General features: G+C 55.8%; 2 protein-coding genes across 2 annotated transcripts; one reads left to right on the forward strand and one right to left on the reverse strand.

Annotated features, from left to right (window-relative positions):
* Positions 1 to 8,230: 8,230 nt before the first annotated feature.
* Positions 8,231 to 12,095, reverse strand: MRPL46 (mitochondrial ribosomal protein L46). The gene is made up of 4 exons (XM_054169194.1): positions 11,826 to 12,095; positions 11,208 to 11,403; positions 10,470 to 10,643; positions 8,231 to 8,666 (listed from the first exon to the last, which is right to left on the reverse strand). Exons 1-4 carry the CDS (start codon positions 12,093 to 12,095, stop codon positions 8,416 to 8,418), a joined length of 891 nt encoding a protein of 296 aa, XP_054025169.1. The 3' UTR covers positions 8,231 to 8,415.
* A 49-nt stretch (positions 12,096 to 12,144) lies between these two features.
* On the forward strand, positions 12,145 to 17,182 carry MRPS11 (mitochondrial ribosomal protein S11). The gene is made up of 6 exons (XM_054168850.1): positions 12,145 to 12,212; positions 12,397 to 12,513; positions 12,953 to 13,042; positions 13,731 to 13,860; positions 16,027 to 16,092; positions 16,841 to 17,182. The coding sequence occupies exons 1-6, from the start codon at positions 12,160 to 12,162 to the stop codon at positions 16,946 to 16,948; spliced, it is 564 nt and encodes a 187-aa protein (XP_054024825.1). The 5' UTR covers positions 12,145 to 12,159; the 3' UTR covers positions 16,949 to 17,182.
* The last annotated feature ends 649 nt before the right edge of the window (positions 17,183 to 17,831 follow it).

Consider the following 17,831-nt stretch of genomic DNA (forward strand, 5'->3'; position numbering starts at 1 on the left):
GAGCAGATGATCTCCGAGGTCCCTCCCAACCTGAGCTGTTCTGTGATTCTATGAGTAGAAAGGCAGCCTGCAGCCTCCAAGTACTCAAAGGAAAAGAACAACCTCAGTGATCTACTCTGGAACCTCTGGGAGCTGAGAAAACACAAGACACAAACCTTCACACCTGACAACTGGCAGCTCCCCTGCTCAGGTCTTAACCTTCATCCAAAGCCTGGGGAGCCCTCTGACTGCTGGCTTTGATTCTCATGGTCACACAAGCAGCAAGAGGCTGAGGGAGCTGGGGTTGCTCAGCCTGGAGAAGAAGAGGCTCAGGGGAGACCTCATTGCTATCTACAACTACTTGAAGGGAGGTTGTAGCCAGGAGGGGGTTGATCTCTTCTCCCAGGCAACCAGCACCAGAACAAGAGGACACAGTCTCAAGCTGTGCCAGGGGAGGTTTAGGCTGGATTTTAGGAAGTTCTTCCCAGCAAGAGAGATTGGCCATTGGAATGTGCTGCCCAGGGAGGTGGTGGAGTCCCCATCCCTGGAGGTGTTCAAGAGGGGATTGGACGTGGCACTTGGAGCCATGGTTTAGTTGTCAGGAGGTGTCAGTTGGACTTGATGATCTCTGAGGTCTTTTCCAGCCTTATTGATTCTATGTTCCTAGCCCACCTGTTCATTCTCAGTCCCTCAGGGGTGTCTTGGGTAGGGATCAGGGGAAGGCTGGCCCCGAGTGCTGGGGCCGGAGCGCTGGGGCCAGGCTTCGCGGCGCTGGGCAGAGATGCCGGTGCCCCCTCGCCGGCTCTGGTGCTCCAGTTGCTGCAGCACAGTCAGGGTGGCAGCAGCAGCAGCGAGCTGGCTGCTGGCTCTTCTGCTGGTGCCAGATGGTGGATGAGATTAAAAGAATTTGATTTTCAAATAATCCATAAACCTGGCTGAGCTAATGTCGTTTCCTAGGCATTATCTTGTAATCCCGGGCAAGGAAACCTTTCAAAGCAAAGAGCCTCATTCTCCCTGCCTGCAAGGACTCTAACAAGCTACAGATTATCTCCTGCCTCTTGGAAGGTGCTCACAGGGGACCCACAGCACCCAGAGTGGGGCACAGGGGCTGCAGCCCTGGGCAGGTGCCTGGGGAGAGGACGCGCAGCCCCCCGGCACCGCCTGAGCTTCCGAGGGGTGGGAGCGGTGCACAGCAGGAGCCAAGGACGCCTTGAACTCGGATCCCTGCCTGGAAAGGGAAGGATTTTGCCACTCCTGCTCCCCAGTGGTGCGTGGAAGCCCGTGCTGCATCACTGGGGCAAGAGAGGAAAATCTTCCCCTCTAGGTAAAGGCACTGCCGTGGCCACTGGGGGATCGAGCCCCAAAGCCCAGCCCAAGGAAACCAAAGCTGTGCCGGCGAGCAAGTGCCACAGCCAGCCTCTGGGGACTGCACTCCCTCTCACCAGCTGATGCCACAGCCAGCCCCTGGGGACTGCACTCCCTCTCACCGGCTGATGCCACAGCCAGCCCCTGGGGACTGCACTCCCTCTCACCGGCTGATGCCACAGCCAGCCCCTGGGGACTGCACTCCCTCTCACCGGCTGATGCCACAGCCAGCCCCTGGGGACTGCACTCCCTCTCACCGGCTGATGCCACAGCCAGCCCCTGGGGACTGCACTCCCTCTCACCAGCTGATGCCACAGCCAGCCTCTGGGGACTGCACTCCCTCTCACCGGCTGATGCCACAGCCAGCCCCTGGGGACTGCACTCCCTCTCACCGGCTGATGCCACAGCCAGCCCCTGGGGACTGCACTCCCTCTCACCGGCTGATGCCACAGCCAGCCTCTGGGGACTGCACTCCCTCTCACCAGCTGATGCCACAGCCAGCCCCTGGGGACTGCACTCCCTCTCACGGGCTGATGCCACAGCCAGCCCCTGGGGACTGCACTCCCTCTCACCGGCTGATGCCACAGCCAGCCTCTGGGGACTGCACTCCCTCTCACCAGCTGATGCCACAGCCAGCCCCTGGGGACTGCACTCCCTCTCACGGGCTGATGCCACAGCCAGCCCCTGGGGACTGCACTCCCTCTCACCAGCTGATGCCACAGCCAGCCTCTGGGGACTGCACTCCCTCTCACCGGCTGATGCCACAGCCAGCCCCTGGGGACTGCACTCCCTCTCACCAGCTGATGCCACAGCCAGCCTCTGGGGACTGCACTCCCTCTCACCGGCTGATGCCACAGCCAGCCCCTGGGGACTGCACTCCCTCTCACCAGCTGATGCCACAGCCAGCCTCTGGGGACTGCACTCCCTCTCACCAGCTGAGGGGCAGCATGTGGCTGAAGCCTGGACCCTGCTGGCTACCCCATCACCACCCTCTCCAAAGCAAGTGCTGCACAGCTGGCCCACAGCAAATTCATCCCCAGGCCCAAACGCCTATCCCCACCCCATATGAACATAGCCCTCCTGCACCCCCATCCCTCCCTAACCCCTGTGCCATGCCCTGGGCAGCCCTCAGCACCCACCCCCCATCCTCAGAAGCTGTCTGCCTGCTCCCTGTCTCTTTCTCTGCCCCTCCGGTTACTTGTCAAGCATCCACAGACCAAAGGTGACCTTCTGCAAGCTGCTGGGATCCTTCAGCGTGCAAGGCACCAAGCTTTGGGCACAGTGGCCAAAAAACTGTGATCCTTTCTCCCTTCTCCCACACCGGAGCACTCGAGAGCTAGAGCAGGAGGCGATTTTGAGGGGGAAAGGAACGCAAGCTCCACGGCTGGGATTCCCCAGTCACCTCCTGCCATCTAGTGCCCAGCACCGAGCTGTTTCACGGGCGGCGAGTGACATCCAGCTCCATCCTCAGGGGAATTTAGCTCTTTAAGTAGAGCTGGTAACATTTCCCCAGCACTGGGGAGCTCCTCACTGTAGCCAAGGCCACAGAGAGAGAGAGAGGTTTGGAATCAAACAGCCCAAATCCTGGTGGAAGGAAAACACCCTGGGAGAGAAGGGAGATGCTGCTGCGTGCCTGCCTGGGTTGCAATCAGGATGCCCAGCTACAGCAAGTGAATTAAATGCATCACATCCTGCTCCACTGCACTCTGTCAGCTTCAAGGTTGTGGCAGCAGCAGCAGCAGCAGCAGCAGCTCTGATCAAAGCACTGCACAGAGGCACCGTGTCAAGAATGCCACAGACAGGCTAAAAATAGGGAGACAAATGGAAGCAGAAAGGAAAGGGGCAAAGGGTGAGGCTTGGCAGCTGTGTGAGACACTGAAGACCTACAGAGAGCAGGAAACAAAAATGCTCCAGAAGCACTGACTGTGTGAGTGGGGGGTTTGGGGGCTTGGAGCTGCTGCTGGAGTTTTCACCCCAGTTCAGTCCATTGGCAGCCACTGCAGAAAGAGCTCAACTGGGGGCAGCCTTTGGGTTGGCAGCAGCAGCTGCTGATTTGGAGTGGTTTGCAAGCCTTCAGAGGCTGATGCTCTCCCTCCTCTTCAGGGGAGGTATCACAGAATCATAGACTTGTCAGGGTTGGAAGGCACCTCAAGGATCAGCCAGCTCCAACCCCCCTGCCATGGGCAGGGACACCTCACACTGCAGCAGGTTGCTCACAGCCACATCCAGCCTGGCCAGCCTGGCCAGGGATGAGGCTTCCACCACCTCCCTGGGCAACCTGTGCCAGTCTCTCACCACCCTCATGGGGAAGAACTTCTTCCTCACATCCAACCTGAATTCTGTGCTCACCTTAGGGGCTGGGCATCTGGCAGCTTTTTGTCCCTCTGAAAGAGATCTGATAGCTACTTACCCCCAAAGGCAGGAGAGAGCAGGCAAGGCAGCTACAGCTCCCCCCAGCCCTGTTTCCAGGCAGGGAAAATGAAGGAATAGGAATTCCACAGGGGTCTGGGACAGGCTGCATCCATCCTGTGAACTGCTTCCAGTTCCTGGCAGATCAGGAGCCTCTGGAATGCTGCTGGAAGGGCACCTTCTGCTGTGCCACGTCCCCTGCTTCTGTGCAGGGGACAAGGCTGGATGCTGGGCTGGGAGCACTACTGGAACAGGATCAGAAGAGGGAATCCCCACAGGTGCCACCTCCAGCAGTCACCCTGAAGTGTTGAATTCACTGCCCCTCCACAAAGGACATTTGGGGGGAGGGGATCAGACTCCTTCCAATGCCCAGCCTCCCTCCTCAGCCTTTCTCACTTGGCTGCCCACTCCCCATCCCAACCTCACTGCTTCCCTCAGCCTCCTCCAACATTTCCAGCCCCTGCCATTTGCAAGGACCACAGCTCAAGGTGGCAGCTGCTGGTTTGCAGAGGCTCCAGCACAAATGGGCTGCACTGGTCATTGGGAACAGGCAGGCAGGGCAGGGCAGCAGCTCAGAGAGATGCAAGAGCAGATTTCCTGATTAGCACAGGGCTCTGATTTCCTCCAACCCTGCCAGAGCAGCAATAGGGGCGACATTAACAAAAGGATTACTCAGAATTCAAAAGCAAATGGGATTTGTGACCCATTATATTAACTGGGGACTGGGCAAAGCTCTGCAGAGAGAAAGAGCACTGCCAGCAGGTCACCAAACCAATTATTAAAAGCTCACAGATCAGGAAGCCAGATAGATAGCCAGGCAGCAAGACAAATTCCTGCTTGCCTGCAGAAGCAGGGGGCTGCCTGAGCCCCCCTCCCAGCCCAGCCTGCTGCTCCTGGGTGCCCATTAAAGCTGCATTAGATCCAGTTACTTTCCCCAGTCACTCGCTTCCCCCCAGGGGTTTCATGCTACAGAAGAACACTGGGGAGGGTCAAACCTGAGAGATGTAAAGGACATCATTCCACTGATGAATGAGAGGGAGCAGAAGGCAGGCAGGGAGCAGCAGGCAGGCTCAGCCCCTGCCCTGCCTTCCTGGCCTCCCAGCAGCACCCCTGCTCTGTGCCCCTTGCACCAACACCCCCAGCTTCTCTCTGCCCACGTTCTTCAGAGGGAGAGCAGCCCTTAGGCACAAGATAGCAGCTTCAGGCATCAGCTCTCACCTCAATCTTCAGCAGCTCTAGAGGAGAGAAGACTCTGGGGGGACCAGCTGGAAGAAGTCCCACATGCAGGTTTTGTTCTGCCTCCAAAGTGCTACTGCTCAAATGCTAATGAAGTTGTTCAGCCTGGAGAAGAGAAGACTCCAGGGGCACCTTAGAGCTGCCTTCCAGTGCCTGAAGGGATCCTGCAGGAAGGCTGCAGAGGGACTTCTCAGGAGGGTGTGTAGAGAGAGGGCAAGGGGGAATGGTTTGAAGCTGAGGGAGAGCAGGGTTAGACTGGAGCTGAGGAGGAAGTTCTTCAGTGGGAGGGTGGTGAGACTGACACAGGCTACCCAGGAAGGCTGTGGCTGCCTCCTGCCTGGGGGTGTTAAAGGCCAGGCTGGATGAGCCCTTGAACACCTGAGTCTAGTTGAGAGGTGTCCCTGCCCATGGATGGGAGCTTGGAGTAAATGATCTCTGAGGTCCTTCTGAGCTGTTCTGTGATTCTCTGAGCAGAAAGGCAGCCTGCAGCCACCAAGTTCTCAAGGGAAAAGAGCAACCTCAGTGATCTACTGTGGAACCTCTGGGAGCTGGGAAAAAAGAAGATACAAATCATCCCCTCCACCAACAACCCTGCCTGGTGCCCTTCTGCCTGCCCTCTCAGCAGGGCCAGAGGGGAGGGGAACAGACCATGCAGAGCTGAGCCAAAGCCCCTGAGTTTCAGGATCTGGGATTGTTTGTAGCTGAGGGCTTTTAGATACTATCAGCTGCAGGTGGAGGGGGGGGAAAGAAAGAAAGAAAGAAAGAAAGAAATGCTGTTCCAATGCAGGCTGCAAGCAGGAGTTGGTGTTTTAGTGGAGGACAGCACAATAATCTCAGATCCCAGACAAGACCAAGCTCCACACACAGCTGCTACCTGCAGGAACAAAGGCCTGAGCCCAATACACACACACACACACAAAAGGAGGAGGCTGTTGGTTGTGATGTTTTTCAGTGCTGGAGGGAGCTGCACCCCCCCTCAGCACAGGCAACATGCAAAGACTTGGAGCTTCAGTGAGACAGATGAAGAGCTGCCTGGGTTTGAAGATCAGCAAGCTTCCAGCAAGCTGCTTTTTTTTCCCCTCCCCTCTCTTTTGTGCTCCTGGTTTTGAGAACAAATAAGCAGCAATTCAGCAGCATTTTAGATCCTTTGCAAGTTTTGTTCAGAGAATCACAGCATGGTAGGGGTTGGAAGGGACCTCTGGAGATCAGCAAGTCCACCCCCAGCCTGTTAAAGCAGGACCACCCAGGGCAGGTCACACAGGAACACATCCAGAGGGGGCCTTGAAAGTCTCCACAGCAGGAGACTCCACAACCTCTCTGGGCAGCCTGCTCCAGGGCTCCAGTAGCCTCACAGCAAAGCTCTTCCTCGTGGTTAGGTGGAACTTGCTGTGTTCCAGTTTGTGCCCATTGCCCATCACTGGGCACCACTGAAAAGAGCCTGGCCCCATGCTCTTGGCACCTCTCCTAGCCATTGATCAGCACTGAGATGCTCTCTCAGCCTCCTCTTCTCCAGTCTAAACAGCCTCAGGCCTCCCAGCCTCTCTCCATCAGAAGCTCCAGTCCCCTAAGCAGCCTTGCAGCTCCTGCTGGACTCTCTCCAGTAGTTCCCTATCTCTCCTTAACCCACAACTGCTCTGGCAGAGGGGTTGGGCTCAGTGATCTCCAGAGGTCCCTTCCAACCCCTAACATCCTGTGAACTAGACAAAATACTCCAGATGTAGCCTCAGGAGGGCAGAACAGAGGGGCAGGAGAACCTCCCTCAACTGGCTGGTTGCAGTCTTAACACCCAAAACGTTGCCAGCATAACAAGACCTACCCTTGGGGTGGGAAAGGGGTCAGAGCCCTTGGCAAAGGGCATGCCCAAGGCCTGTGCACACAAAGCTCTTCTCAGGAGTTGCAGCCAGCAACAGCCTGAAACAGAGTGGCAGAAAAAAAATCCCTGTCCTGAGCTGACTGCACCCATGGCCCCCCAGGCTGGTGGGGGAAGGACTCACCTTGCTCACAACATGCATTTCCAACTGCTCCTCTGCAGCAGCTTTCAGCCCTGGAGAAGGCAAGAGCCTCCCCTTCAGACAAGAGCCAAACAATCAGCAGTTCTGGGGGGCAGGTATCCTGCTCTGCACTTACTTCCTCTTTGCAAGGGCTCTCTGTGGCAGACACAAGCTCCTTGCCAGGCTTGCAAGGGTGCTTCAAGACCCCAGGTTTTGGGTTGTGGGTAATTTACAGCCAGTCTGCAGCTCCCAAACTGCCCAGGGCTAGGGGTGAAAAAACCAGAAAGGAGGCTGCTGTGCCATCTCCCCACCCCAGTGGCTTGTGGAGTGATTAAGGATGGCTTTAATTTGAGACCTGCAGCTCAACAGCTCCCAAAGGGTTGATAAAATACATATAGCAATCCCCAGTTCCACCTCTGGAGGCCTGACTCTCTCCCAGTGATTAACAACAGCTATTTCCTCCCTCTCTGCCTGCCCCTGCAGAAGGCAAGGACCAGCCAGCACTGGGCCCACACTCTGGCTACCAGACAGCAGCAGTTACAAGCAGAAAAATAAACCTTCAAGAAGTAGAACCAACCCCAGAGAGAGCTGAGGAGCCCAGGATAGATCTTCTAATAAACTGGGGCAGCAGGGTCAGGCTACCTGAGGCAGAGCCAGCTGGGCTGGGTCAGCAGTGCTGGCCTCATGCACCAGGAGAGGGCACTGAGAACTCCCCAGGGCCACATTCCAGCCAGCTCCCAGGGGGCAGCAAAGGTAGGGCAGCCTTTCCCCAGCAGGAAAAACGAGCCCCAGAGTGCAGAGCTGCTCTGCTTACCCTCCTTCAGTGTCTGCTGCTGTAGCTTTAGGTTCAAGAGGCAGGCAGTGTGGATGGGAAGGCAGAGCTCAGCTCAGAGGAAGAGCTGCTGACTGTTCCTTGTGCATCCACGTGCTCCATGGTCACCACACATCACAGGCTCCAGGCTAACAAGCTGTAAATATCCCAGGTTCCCTCTCCCCAGCTTTGTGGCCAGGAGGGTCTGTTCCCAGCAGGACAGCCCTCCAGGTACCAGAGACAAGCATTAACCATTGCACAGAAGAAACCATTTGAGCTTGAGACTTAGGAGTCTGATGAGGAAAGTGAGCCCCCTGGGTACCACAGCCCCAGGGAATTGCACACCTGGGAGAGGAGAAGATCACAACATGCACTTCCAAGGAGGAGGAGGAGGATTCAACAAGAGCAAAGAACTCCCTCAGGAAAGCTCCACTTCCAAGTCTCAGTTGTGATATTTATTGAGTACAGGCCCAGAGAAGAGAACTGGGAAATAAGGCAAGGGCAAATTATCCTCCAGAGCCCAAGTTAACATCTGACAGACACAGACCATGCAAAGCAGCAGCTGTGCTCCTCCCTGGAGCCATGTCCCACACCTTTCCCATCTGCTGGAGCACAGCCTGCTGCTTACAAGTCCAGAAGGAACCGATTCACTTTCTTCAGGTACTCTGCCTTCAAGTAACCTCCCAGCTCCTCCTTTGTGACCCAGAGGCAGTCTCTCTTCAGCTCTGCCTGGGACAAATCACTGCTCTGGAGGAAGGCTTTGAAGAAGAACACTTTGGCTCCCAGGTTGTCCTCAGTCCTGATGGCCCTGGGGAATTTATACTTGTAAACCCCATGTGGTGCGTTCCCCAGGGTTTTGGCTTGAACGTGGCCTCCTGCAAGAGCCCAGCAGTGCAAGAGAAAGAAAACAAGGCATAAGAGCACAGAACAACAGGGCCTGCTCCTCTGAAGGAATGCAAAGGCAGTGTGAGCCACTCCTTCTGTGTGGTAGGTTGAAATTTCCTCCCCCCCACTCCCCCCCAACATTAGCTTTGCCCAGCCCAGCCCAGCTGGAAGGAAATAGAAGCTGCATTTACAGGCAGAGCTACAATCTCTAGTGGAATGCAATGAATGTGTACAAAATAGACAGGGTTTACCATATTTACAGGTATTAACAATTGATAAACAGCACAAGAACCCCTCTGGTCAAAGACCAGGGGAAGCTATTAGCTTCTCCTTTCCTGCCCCCCTGCCCCTACCCCTCTGTACAAAAGGGAGAAGCAGAGAAAGCTGCTGGTAGACCAAACCAATGCAGCCAAGGTCAAGCAGAAGCAAGGCAGTATCTCCCCAGAGCAAAGAAGCAAGAAAAGAAGAAGAAATTGATTTGCTACAACCAGTTTTAAGTTCCTTATCTTTCCAATAGGAACAAGAGGACCCAGTCTCAAGCTGTGCCAAGGGAAGTTTAGGCTTGAGGTGAGGAGAAAGCTCTTCCCAGAGAGAGCTGTTAGCCATTGGAATGTGCTGCCCAGGGAGGTGGTGGAGTCCCCATCCCTAGAGGTGCCCAACAAAGGATTGGATGTGGCACTTGGAGCCATGGTTTAGCTGCCAGGAGGTGTTGGGTGACAGGTTGCACTTGATGATCTCTGAGATCTTTTCCAACCTGGTTGATTCTATGATTCTCAAACTACCACATTCTGCTTAGCAGAAATCTGCCAGCTCTAAGCAAGCCTTCTGCCACTTGTCTGGAGCCCAGTGAGTGCTCTCAGTGAGAGAGGTTGGGAGAGGGGCTCAAGTTTGCCAGCCTGCAGTGCAAAGCAAGGCCACGTGGCTTTGCCATCAGCCAGCTGCTACAAGAGGGCAGGAGAAGCCATACACTTGGAGCAAGGCCAGATCAATTCAGGGGACATCAGCAGTGCAGCTGCTGGCAGCCAGAGATGTCCCAGCTCTCAACCTGCAGCCACGTCAGCCCTCCACGCACCGCAGACACCGTGACGGTACAGAGCGGATCGCTCGGGGTCACAGCTCCTGCCAGGAGCTGACCCCACTGAGCTCCCTCCCTCTGCCAGGAAATGCCTTTTCCCAGCAGATGGGGAGCAACTTTGCTACAGCAGATGGCAAACATCCCTCAGGTAAGGCAGAAGAAAAGGAAAACCCCTAGGAAAAAGAGGAGGGAGATCAGGCAGAGGAGGACAACCCCTGGGACAAAGGAGGGAGATGGGGCACAGAAAGAGAACCCTGGGACAAGAAAAAGGGAGATAGGGCAGGGGAAGAAAACCCTTGAGACAAGGAGAAGGGAGATGGGGCAGGGGAAGAGAGCCCCTGGGACAAAGAGGAGGGAGATGGGGCAGGGGAAGAGAACCCCTGGGACAAAGGAGGGAGATGGGGCAGGGGAAGAGAACCCCTGGGACAAAGAGGAGGGAGATGGGGCAGGGGAAGAGAACCCCTGGGACAAAGAGGAGGGAGATGGGGCAGGGGAAGAGAACCCCTGGGACAAAGAGGAGGAAGATGGGGCAGGGGAAGAAAACCCTTGAGACCAAGAGACGGGAGATGGGGCACAGGAAGAGAACCCCTGGGACAAAGAGGAGGGAGACAGGGCAAGGGAAAAGAACCCTTGAGACAAAGAGAAGGGAAATGGGGCACAGGAAGAGAATCCCTGGGACCAAGAGGAGGGAGAGCCATGCAGAGAGCAAACTACACACCCAAAACCGTAGCCATGGCTCTCTCAGCTGTGCTTCGCAGTGTCTCTCCAGGCTGCCATTCTGCTTGAGGCAGGAGCCACAGCTCCTGGTTGCCAACCTTCTGTTTGACCAGAAGCAGCAGGTTGCTGTCCAGCCTCCTGTCCAGCGACGTCCGGTTGTTGCTTTTGTCAGCATCTGCCAAAACCCAACACCCCCTGGAGACAAAGGCTCCTGGCAGCACTGCCCTGCTCCCCTGGACTCATCCCCTCTCTGCCTCTCAGCCCTAGCACACAAAATGTGGATACACAGAATACAACAACCCAGACAACAATGCTCAGCCCCTCTAAGAAGCCAGGGCAGGATCCAGCTGGAATCCAGAGTCTGGTTCCCAGAAGGGTTTTATAGCAAGCAGCCTGGACCTCTCTTTTGACTAAACTCAGCAGAAGCACTGAGTGAAACCTGGGAACCAAGTGAGTAAGCCTGGAAACAGCAGCCACCTTCACCCTTTATCTCTGGTGAGGCTGAATGCCTACATCAGTGCAGCATGGCAGCAGTGACTCCCTTGCTAGCCAGGTCACTCCTCAGGTACCAGCAGTGCTGCCACAGAGTCTCTTTCAACAAAACCTCAAAGCAATGCCTCCCCTCCACCAAACTGCACTCAGCTGCCTGAAAAGGGCCTCAGCAAGTGCTCTCCTGTACTGCCCTGCACTCTGCTGTGCTTGGCAAGCACTCAGGGTGCCCTCCCCCTCCAGCCTGTACCTGTTAAACGTGGAGCAGCTTCAAACTGCAGGAACTTCTGTTCCCATTTCTCCTCCAGGTCTTGAGCCATGATGACAGTTTTGCCAGGTCCTTCATCAACATCATCATAGCCACTCTCCTTCCTCCTCCTCAGCTGCTCCTCCTCCTGCATCTTCCGGATTTCATGGTCTGAATAGCAGCTTTTCTCCAGCTCTATCTAGAAGAGCAACACGAAGCAGCCTCAAGCCACCAAGCGCCAGGAGCTGCACTTGGCAAGCACAATTCAGTTATTTCCACCTCAGCAAAGGCAAGACGATGGGAATTTGCCCGAGAGAGGGCAGGACTAGCCCGCTCGCAGCAGGAACCTCTACCACCGTCAAGGAAGCTGCCAAGATTCGCGACACCAGGCGCGGGCAGCAAATCGCGCCGAGCGCTCGGTGTCGCGAAGTGACGTTACCCGAGGTGCCCTCATTCCGGTTTCGGACACCTCCTGGGGCTGGCAGACGCAAGCGGTGCCCGGCAGCACCTGAGGCGCTGCTGGGTACTAGCCACGACTCCCAGGCCCGCAGGTTGCCCTGTCGGCCAGGCCTGAAGCCGCCGCTTTCCCGGCGGCAGGCCACCCCGGTGCCCCCCGTCTACCTGCCCCATGAGGGCCGCCATCTCTTCCTCGTCCTTCGTGAGGGGCTGCGTGATGCGGGGCAGCCTCAGCAGGCACATCGCCCCGAAAAGCTTCCAGGGCCGAGGCGCGGGGGCGGTACACAGCCACCGACCCCAGCCCAGGGCTCGCTGCCCGGGCGCCGCCATCACGGTGGCGCGCGGCCCACAATGCACCGCGGCAGCCACCTTTCCCCCTCGCTCCCGTCGGGCTTTGCGGTAACCTCGCCGCGGGGAGCTCGCGGCCGCCGCCATCTTTCCTCCCCGGCTCCCGTCATGCTTTGCGACGACCTCACCGGGCGCGCGAGCGGCCGCGGCCATGAGCGCGGCGCTGGCGGTCGCCTGGCAACGGCTGCTCGGAGCGGCCCGGGGGTGAGCGGCGGGACCCCACCGGGACCGGGCCGGGCTCGGCTCCCCCGCCTCGCTCCGGGCTGACCGCCTGAGCCCGGCCGCCTGCACGGGAGGCCCCGGCGCACCCCGCACACCTTCCCCGGCCCCGCGGCTCGCCCTCCCTCTCCACACCCCCGCTCCTCTCACTGCCGTTTCTTTCCCGCAGGAGCTGCGCTGCTACCCTCTGCCGCGGCTTACACACCGGCCCGAGCAGGCTGCAGGAGCTCACGGGAGCGGCGGCGGCCGCTCAGGAGGCCGAGAAGCAGAGCGTGACCGAGCTGAGGTGAGAGGGCCAGGCCGCGCCGGCAGGGCTCGGCCGCTGGCCTCCTGCTGCGAGGGTTTATCGCCTTCGGCCGAGGAAGGGAGAGGTATTGACTTAATCATAAGCACAGCTTGTGTCTGTCGGAGACCTGCTGGCTGCTTTCTTTCCCCATATGAAACAGAACTTTGGGTTCAGGCTGGGTGCCAGCAGAAGCTTCTTTACAGAGACAGCTCTCAAACACTGGAACGGTCTGCCCAGGGCAGTGCTGCAGTCACCCTCCCTGGAGGTGTTCAAGCAGCTCTGGACCTAGCACTCAGGGACGTGGTTTAGTGTTGAGCCTGCAGTGCTGGGTTCAGTGTTGGACTGGCTGAGCTTGGAGGTCGCTCCCAACAGGATGTTGTCTCTGTGTGTGTGAAAGTTTAAAGAGCAAGTGCCTGCTAACTCTTGTTTTGCTCCTCAGCCCTTTGATCCTGCAGAGGAGCTCCATGAGGTGGGATGGAAAGGTCTATGAAGAGATCCCAATAGCTCACATCAAAGCTACCTACAACAAGTAAGCAAAGGAGCTGCTCCATTCCTGCTCTCATGCAGAATGAAAGCCTCTCACACACACCTGGGCTTTGCCCAGTGGTTTTGATGAAAAGGCTCAAAAGGACTGGGAAGATAATACTGAATTCAGACCTCAGTGCTGGTCAGGAAGCAGAGCTGTCCTTACAGTGCCTTTAGCAGCAGTCTAATGGTTTTTAACACATTGGCTCCATTCTGCTATGAATAATTTGATGCTCACTGCTTCAGTGGCAGGTTTCTTCCAACCCTCTGCTCCAGCCCTGTTGTTAAAACATTAATTACGTTCTCCAGGGGCTGGTTCTTTCCTCAGTGATGCCTGATACAACATTTTACTGTTTCTTTCAGCGTTTTTAAGGTGTAGAAATGCTTTGTGCATTAAACAGCAGCTGCAGGATGCTGACAGGGAGATAGGTCTGGAAGGGCGAAGCGGTATCTGAGGTGCACCTGGATAAAGTTTAGCTGATCCAGCAAGGTTTTGCCTCCTTGCTCAGATTCTCTAGGGTGAGCAGAGGGCCACTGCTAGCAGGTCTCATCTAAAGGCAGTGATGAGTTAGGGTGGCTTGGAGGAGGGAGACAGGAGCCCTGGGGCAAGCCACAGCGGTAAGGTGAGCAAGAAGAAAGTGGACAATAAAGCTTGGTTGTAGCTTCTTCCTCTTGCCCCTCTCTTTTTGTAGCACCCACATCCAGGTGGTCAGCTTTGACAACAGGCCCTTTGCCCGCACCTCCTGTGGCACAGAAGGCTTCCAGAATGCCAAGAAGGGCACTGCCATCGCGGCACAGACCGCGGCCATCGCGGCAGCAACGGTGAGTCTGCGCCGACAGCCCTCAGCCTCCCACACGGGAGCACAGGCTGCCTCTCCCCACACTGCCTGGGTACTGCCCTGCTCCCAGGCAGCAGCATGAGCTCTGGCCCTTTCAGGCTGAAGGAGCTGGGGTTGTTCAGGCTGGAGAAGAGAAGGCTTCAGGGAGACCTAATAGCAGCCTGCCAGTACCTGAGGGGGCTACAAGAAGGCTGGAGAGAGACTGTTTGCAAAGGCCTGCAGTGACAGGACGAGGGACAATGGCTTCAAACTAGAGCAGAGCAGATTTAGATTGGATATTAGGAACAAGTTCTGCACCATGAGGGCAGTGGAACACTGGAACAGGTTTCTCAGGGAGGTGGTTGAAGCCTCATCCCTAGAGATATTCAAAGGGAGGCTCAACAGGGCAGCCTGATCTAGTTGAGGATGTCCCTGCTGACTGCAGAGGGGGTTGGACTCAATGACCTCTGTAGGTCCCTTCCAACCCAGACCATTCTATGATTTGCACTCAAGCAGCACACTGCTGCTGGCTGGCAATTTCATCTTCACACAAAGCAGGTTGGAAACAGCAGGTCCAAGTGCCCAGCTGTGAAATGTAACTCAGCTTATCCTCAGTACCAGCTTGCACAGCTTCCTTTTTCTAAGCTGTCCTGGATGGTTTGGAAGTCTAGCCCCTGAATCAGCAGCAGGTCACTTTCTGTACTGTAGGGGCTCAAGGAGAAGCTTTAATTATAGAATCCAAATTGTCAGGGTTGGAAGGGACCTCAAGGATCAGCCAGTTCCAACCCCCCTGCTGTGGGCAGGGACACCTCACACTGCAGCAGGTTGCTCACAGCCACATCCAGCCTGGCTGCAAACACCTCCAGGGATGAGGCTTCCACCACCTCCCTGGGCAGGCCTGTGCCAGTCTCTCACCACCCTCATGGGGAACAACTTCCTCCTGCTGTCTAATCTAAATCTCACCTCCTCTAGCTTGGCTCCATTCCCCCTAGTCTGATCACTACCTGACATTCTAAGAAGTCCCTCCCCAGCCTTCTTGTAGCCCCCTTCAGATACTGGAAGGCCACCATAAGGTCTCCTGGGAGCCTTCTCTTCTCCATATTGAACAGCCCAACTCTCTCAGCCTCTTCTCATAGGAGAGGTGCTCCAGCCCTCCAAACATTTGATGTTTGCTCTGTGCCACAGAGCTGCTGCTAACAGTTCCAAGTCAAAGAAGGTGATGTCCTTGCACTTGTGGTTTCCAGCTGCATCCAGTTCACTGGCATTGTTTTTAGAAACAGCCATGTGGGTGCCCAGGTGGCAGGAGAAGAGGAAATTGGCTGCACCACAGTCCTCCTTACAGCAGAATGAGGCCAGGTTAAACTGAAAATCCTCATCCTAAATGCAGTGGAACTCATTCCAGCCTTTCATGCTGGAGGTGGTTTGGTGCCACTGCTGGCCAGCACCTTATTGCAGTCGATTCTGAGAAACAGAAGATCATCTTCACTGTTGGTCTGTGCTCGTTGGAGCCTCTTACCAGCTGCATAGCTCTGCTTGAGCAGCTGGACTCTGTCCTGTGTAAGCTGTTGATTGCACTGGCACACAAAGCGAGGGGCCCGGAGGAGCTGTGTCCAGGTGGTGGCAGCACGGCTCTGCTATGCAGCCCCTGCTTTGCAGCCCCTGCTTTGCATTTTCAATTTGCAAGCCCCTGGAATTTTGGCACTGAAGGTGTGGACTCCTGCACAGCAAAGCTAAAGCTTGACTGCTTTCCTCATTTCCCCTCCAGAAGGAATCCACTGAGCACAGGAGAGAGGTTGCTGCCTCAGAACTAACTCAAGGCTGTTTTCCCTTCCCTGTTAGTCCTTTGCCACATCAGTCACATACACATGGGCATGTCTTCAGCCCTAGCTGTAGGTAACAGTTTGCCCTTCAAGCTCTCTGTCTGCAGCACTGACAGGCTAGCACAGAAGTTCTCTTCAGCCTGCCATAGCTGTATCCAGGCCTCCTTTTCTCCTCGTGTCTTTGTGCAGCGATCCCCCAGCGTTGCCTTCTGTATCCATTACTACCTACCCTTTAGTTTTACTTACAGACTACTATGATAGTGGGTCAGAGGGGAACAAAAAGACTCCTGGGGAGCCAGAGCAGCAGTAGTTACATCAAGGAGAACACTAAAGCATTGTTCTTGTCACAGAAAGCACGTGGGAAGGGTGTGCTGCACGTGCGAGTCGTGGTGAAAGGACTGGGACCGGGGCGCAAGGTAGGTGTCAGCATCTCCTGCTTTTCTTTCTCAGGCATCCTTCCAGGGGTTTGAAATTCAGGCTGCTTCTCCTAACTTTTTTTTTCCTGAAGAATTAATCACTCAGGCACCTAGTAATGAAAATTCAGAATCACAGAATTCTGCTCAGGTTGGAAGGGACCTCAGAGATCATCTGCTCCAACCTCCCCAGTCGTGGGCAGGGACACCTCTGAGTGAGATTCAGTTGCTCAAGGCCACATCCAGCCTGGCTTTGAACACCCTCAAGCAGGAGGCAGCCAGAAAGGCTCAGCAACCTCCTACTGAAGAACTTCTTCCTAAGGTCCAGTCTAACCCTGCTCTGCCTCAGCTTCAAACCATTCCCCCTTGTCCTGTCTCTAGACACTCTCAGGAAAAGTCCCTCTGCAGCCTTCCTGCAGGATCCCTTCAGCTATTGGAAGGCAGCTCTAAGGTGCCCCTGGAGAACTCTCCAGACTGAACAACCCCATTAGAATCTGATTAATAGCACTTTGGAGGCAGAACAAAACCTGTACTTGGGACTGCATCCAACTGAAGTGGGGAAATTGCTGGGAATGCTGAAGGAACCGGAGCAGAGAGGCTTAGCCTGGGCTTTGTGATGCAGGTTCCTTACTGCAAAGTCCAAACCATTGGGACAAGTTGATTTTCAGACCAAATTCTTTTTTCCCCTGAGCTCTTCCCCTTTCTCTGCTGTTCCTGTGTTGATAACCAAGTGTCACCTGCTGTCTTCCAGGCTGCCATCAAGGGTTTGACCATGGGGGGTCTGGAGGTCATCTCCATCACTGACAACACCCCGGTGCCACACAACGGCTGCCGCCCGCGGAAGGCCAGGCGGATGTGAGCGGGGAGGGGAAGCGACACTCAGCTTCCACCAGCAGCTCCTGCCACAGGGACTGGGCTGAACCTCACTCCTGGGAGGGATTCTGCAAAGCCACCCTCCCTGAAAGCAGCTGTTGAGGGCAGCTTGACAAGACAGATGATCCTGGGCCTTAAAGGCCGGGTAGGTGAACTGCCTTCGTGGGAAGCCTCTTCTGTACCAAGGCTGCTGATTAAAATGTTGGTCTTTTGAGAGCCATTCCTGCTGTGTGCCCAGAATTAGTTTGGATTATTGCTGCCTCTCAGCTGTGCTTTTCCTCTTACCCCACCATATGTGGCTCTTGCCTAGCCCTTTGTGCTATTACTGCCCTCGTTAGGTGAAAGAGGAGCTCGAGGTCTACGTTTCCTTCCAGTCGCTTGCAATAAACAACTTGCTGGGCTCACGTCATCTTCCTTCCCTCTTTGTGTCACTGCAGACATTCAGAAACAAGCTATGGGGTAACTCTTCCCATCCCCCAGTTTGCAGGGCTCAGTGTGCCACAAGAGGCAGCTCACTCCCCTTCCCACTGCACTCCAGAGCCATTGTTGGAGCTTTGTTTCACCCAAGCTGTAGCTGGCCTGCCGGTGCCACTGGCAAAGGGCAAGTGCCAGCCCTTCTGAAGAGGCTGGGACAGTGCCAGTCCTGATGCTTGCAGGCTCTGTGGTCTTGTGCACCACAAACTGGATTTCCTGGGGTCCTGGGGAAAGCAAGCAGGGGGTTAGCAGGCCTGAGGAACAATGAAATGCTACCAAGGAGATGTAAAACACTTAAGCCTTGAACTGTACCTCTATATCCACAGGCAGCAGGAGCTAGTCATGGGTCTGTGATGTATTGTTGCCATTCCAAATCCAGCCAGAGAGAATTTCTG

This window comes from Dryobates pubescens, chromosome 17, assembly GCF_014839835.1.
Source record: "Dryobates pubescens isolate bDryPub1 chromosome 17, bDryPub1.pri, whole genome shotgun sequence".
In the NCBI taxonomy this organism is placed as follows: domain Eukaryota; kingdom Metazoa; phylum Chordata; class Aves; order Piciformes; family Picidae; genus Dryobates; species Dryobates pubescens.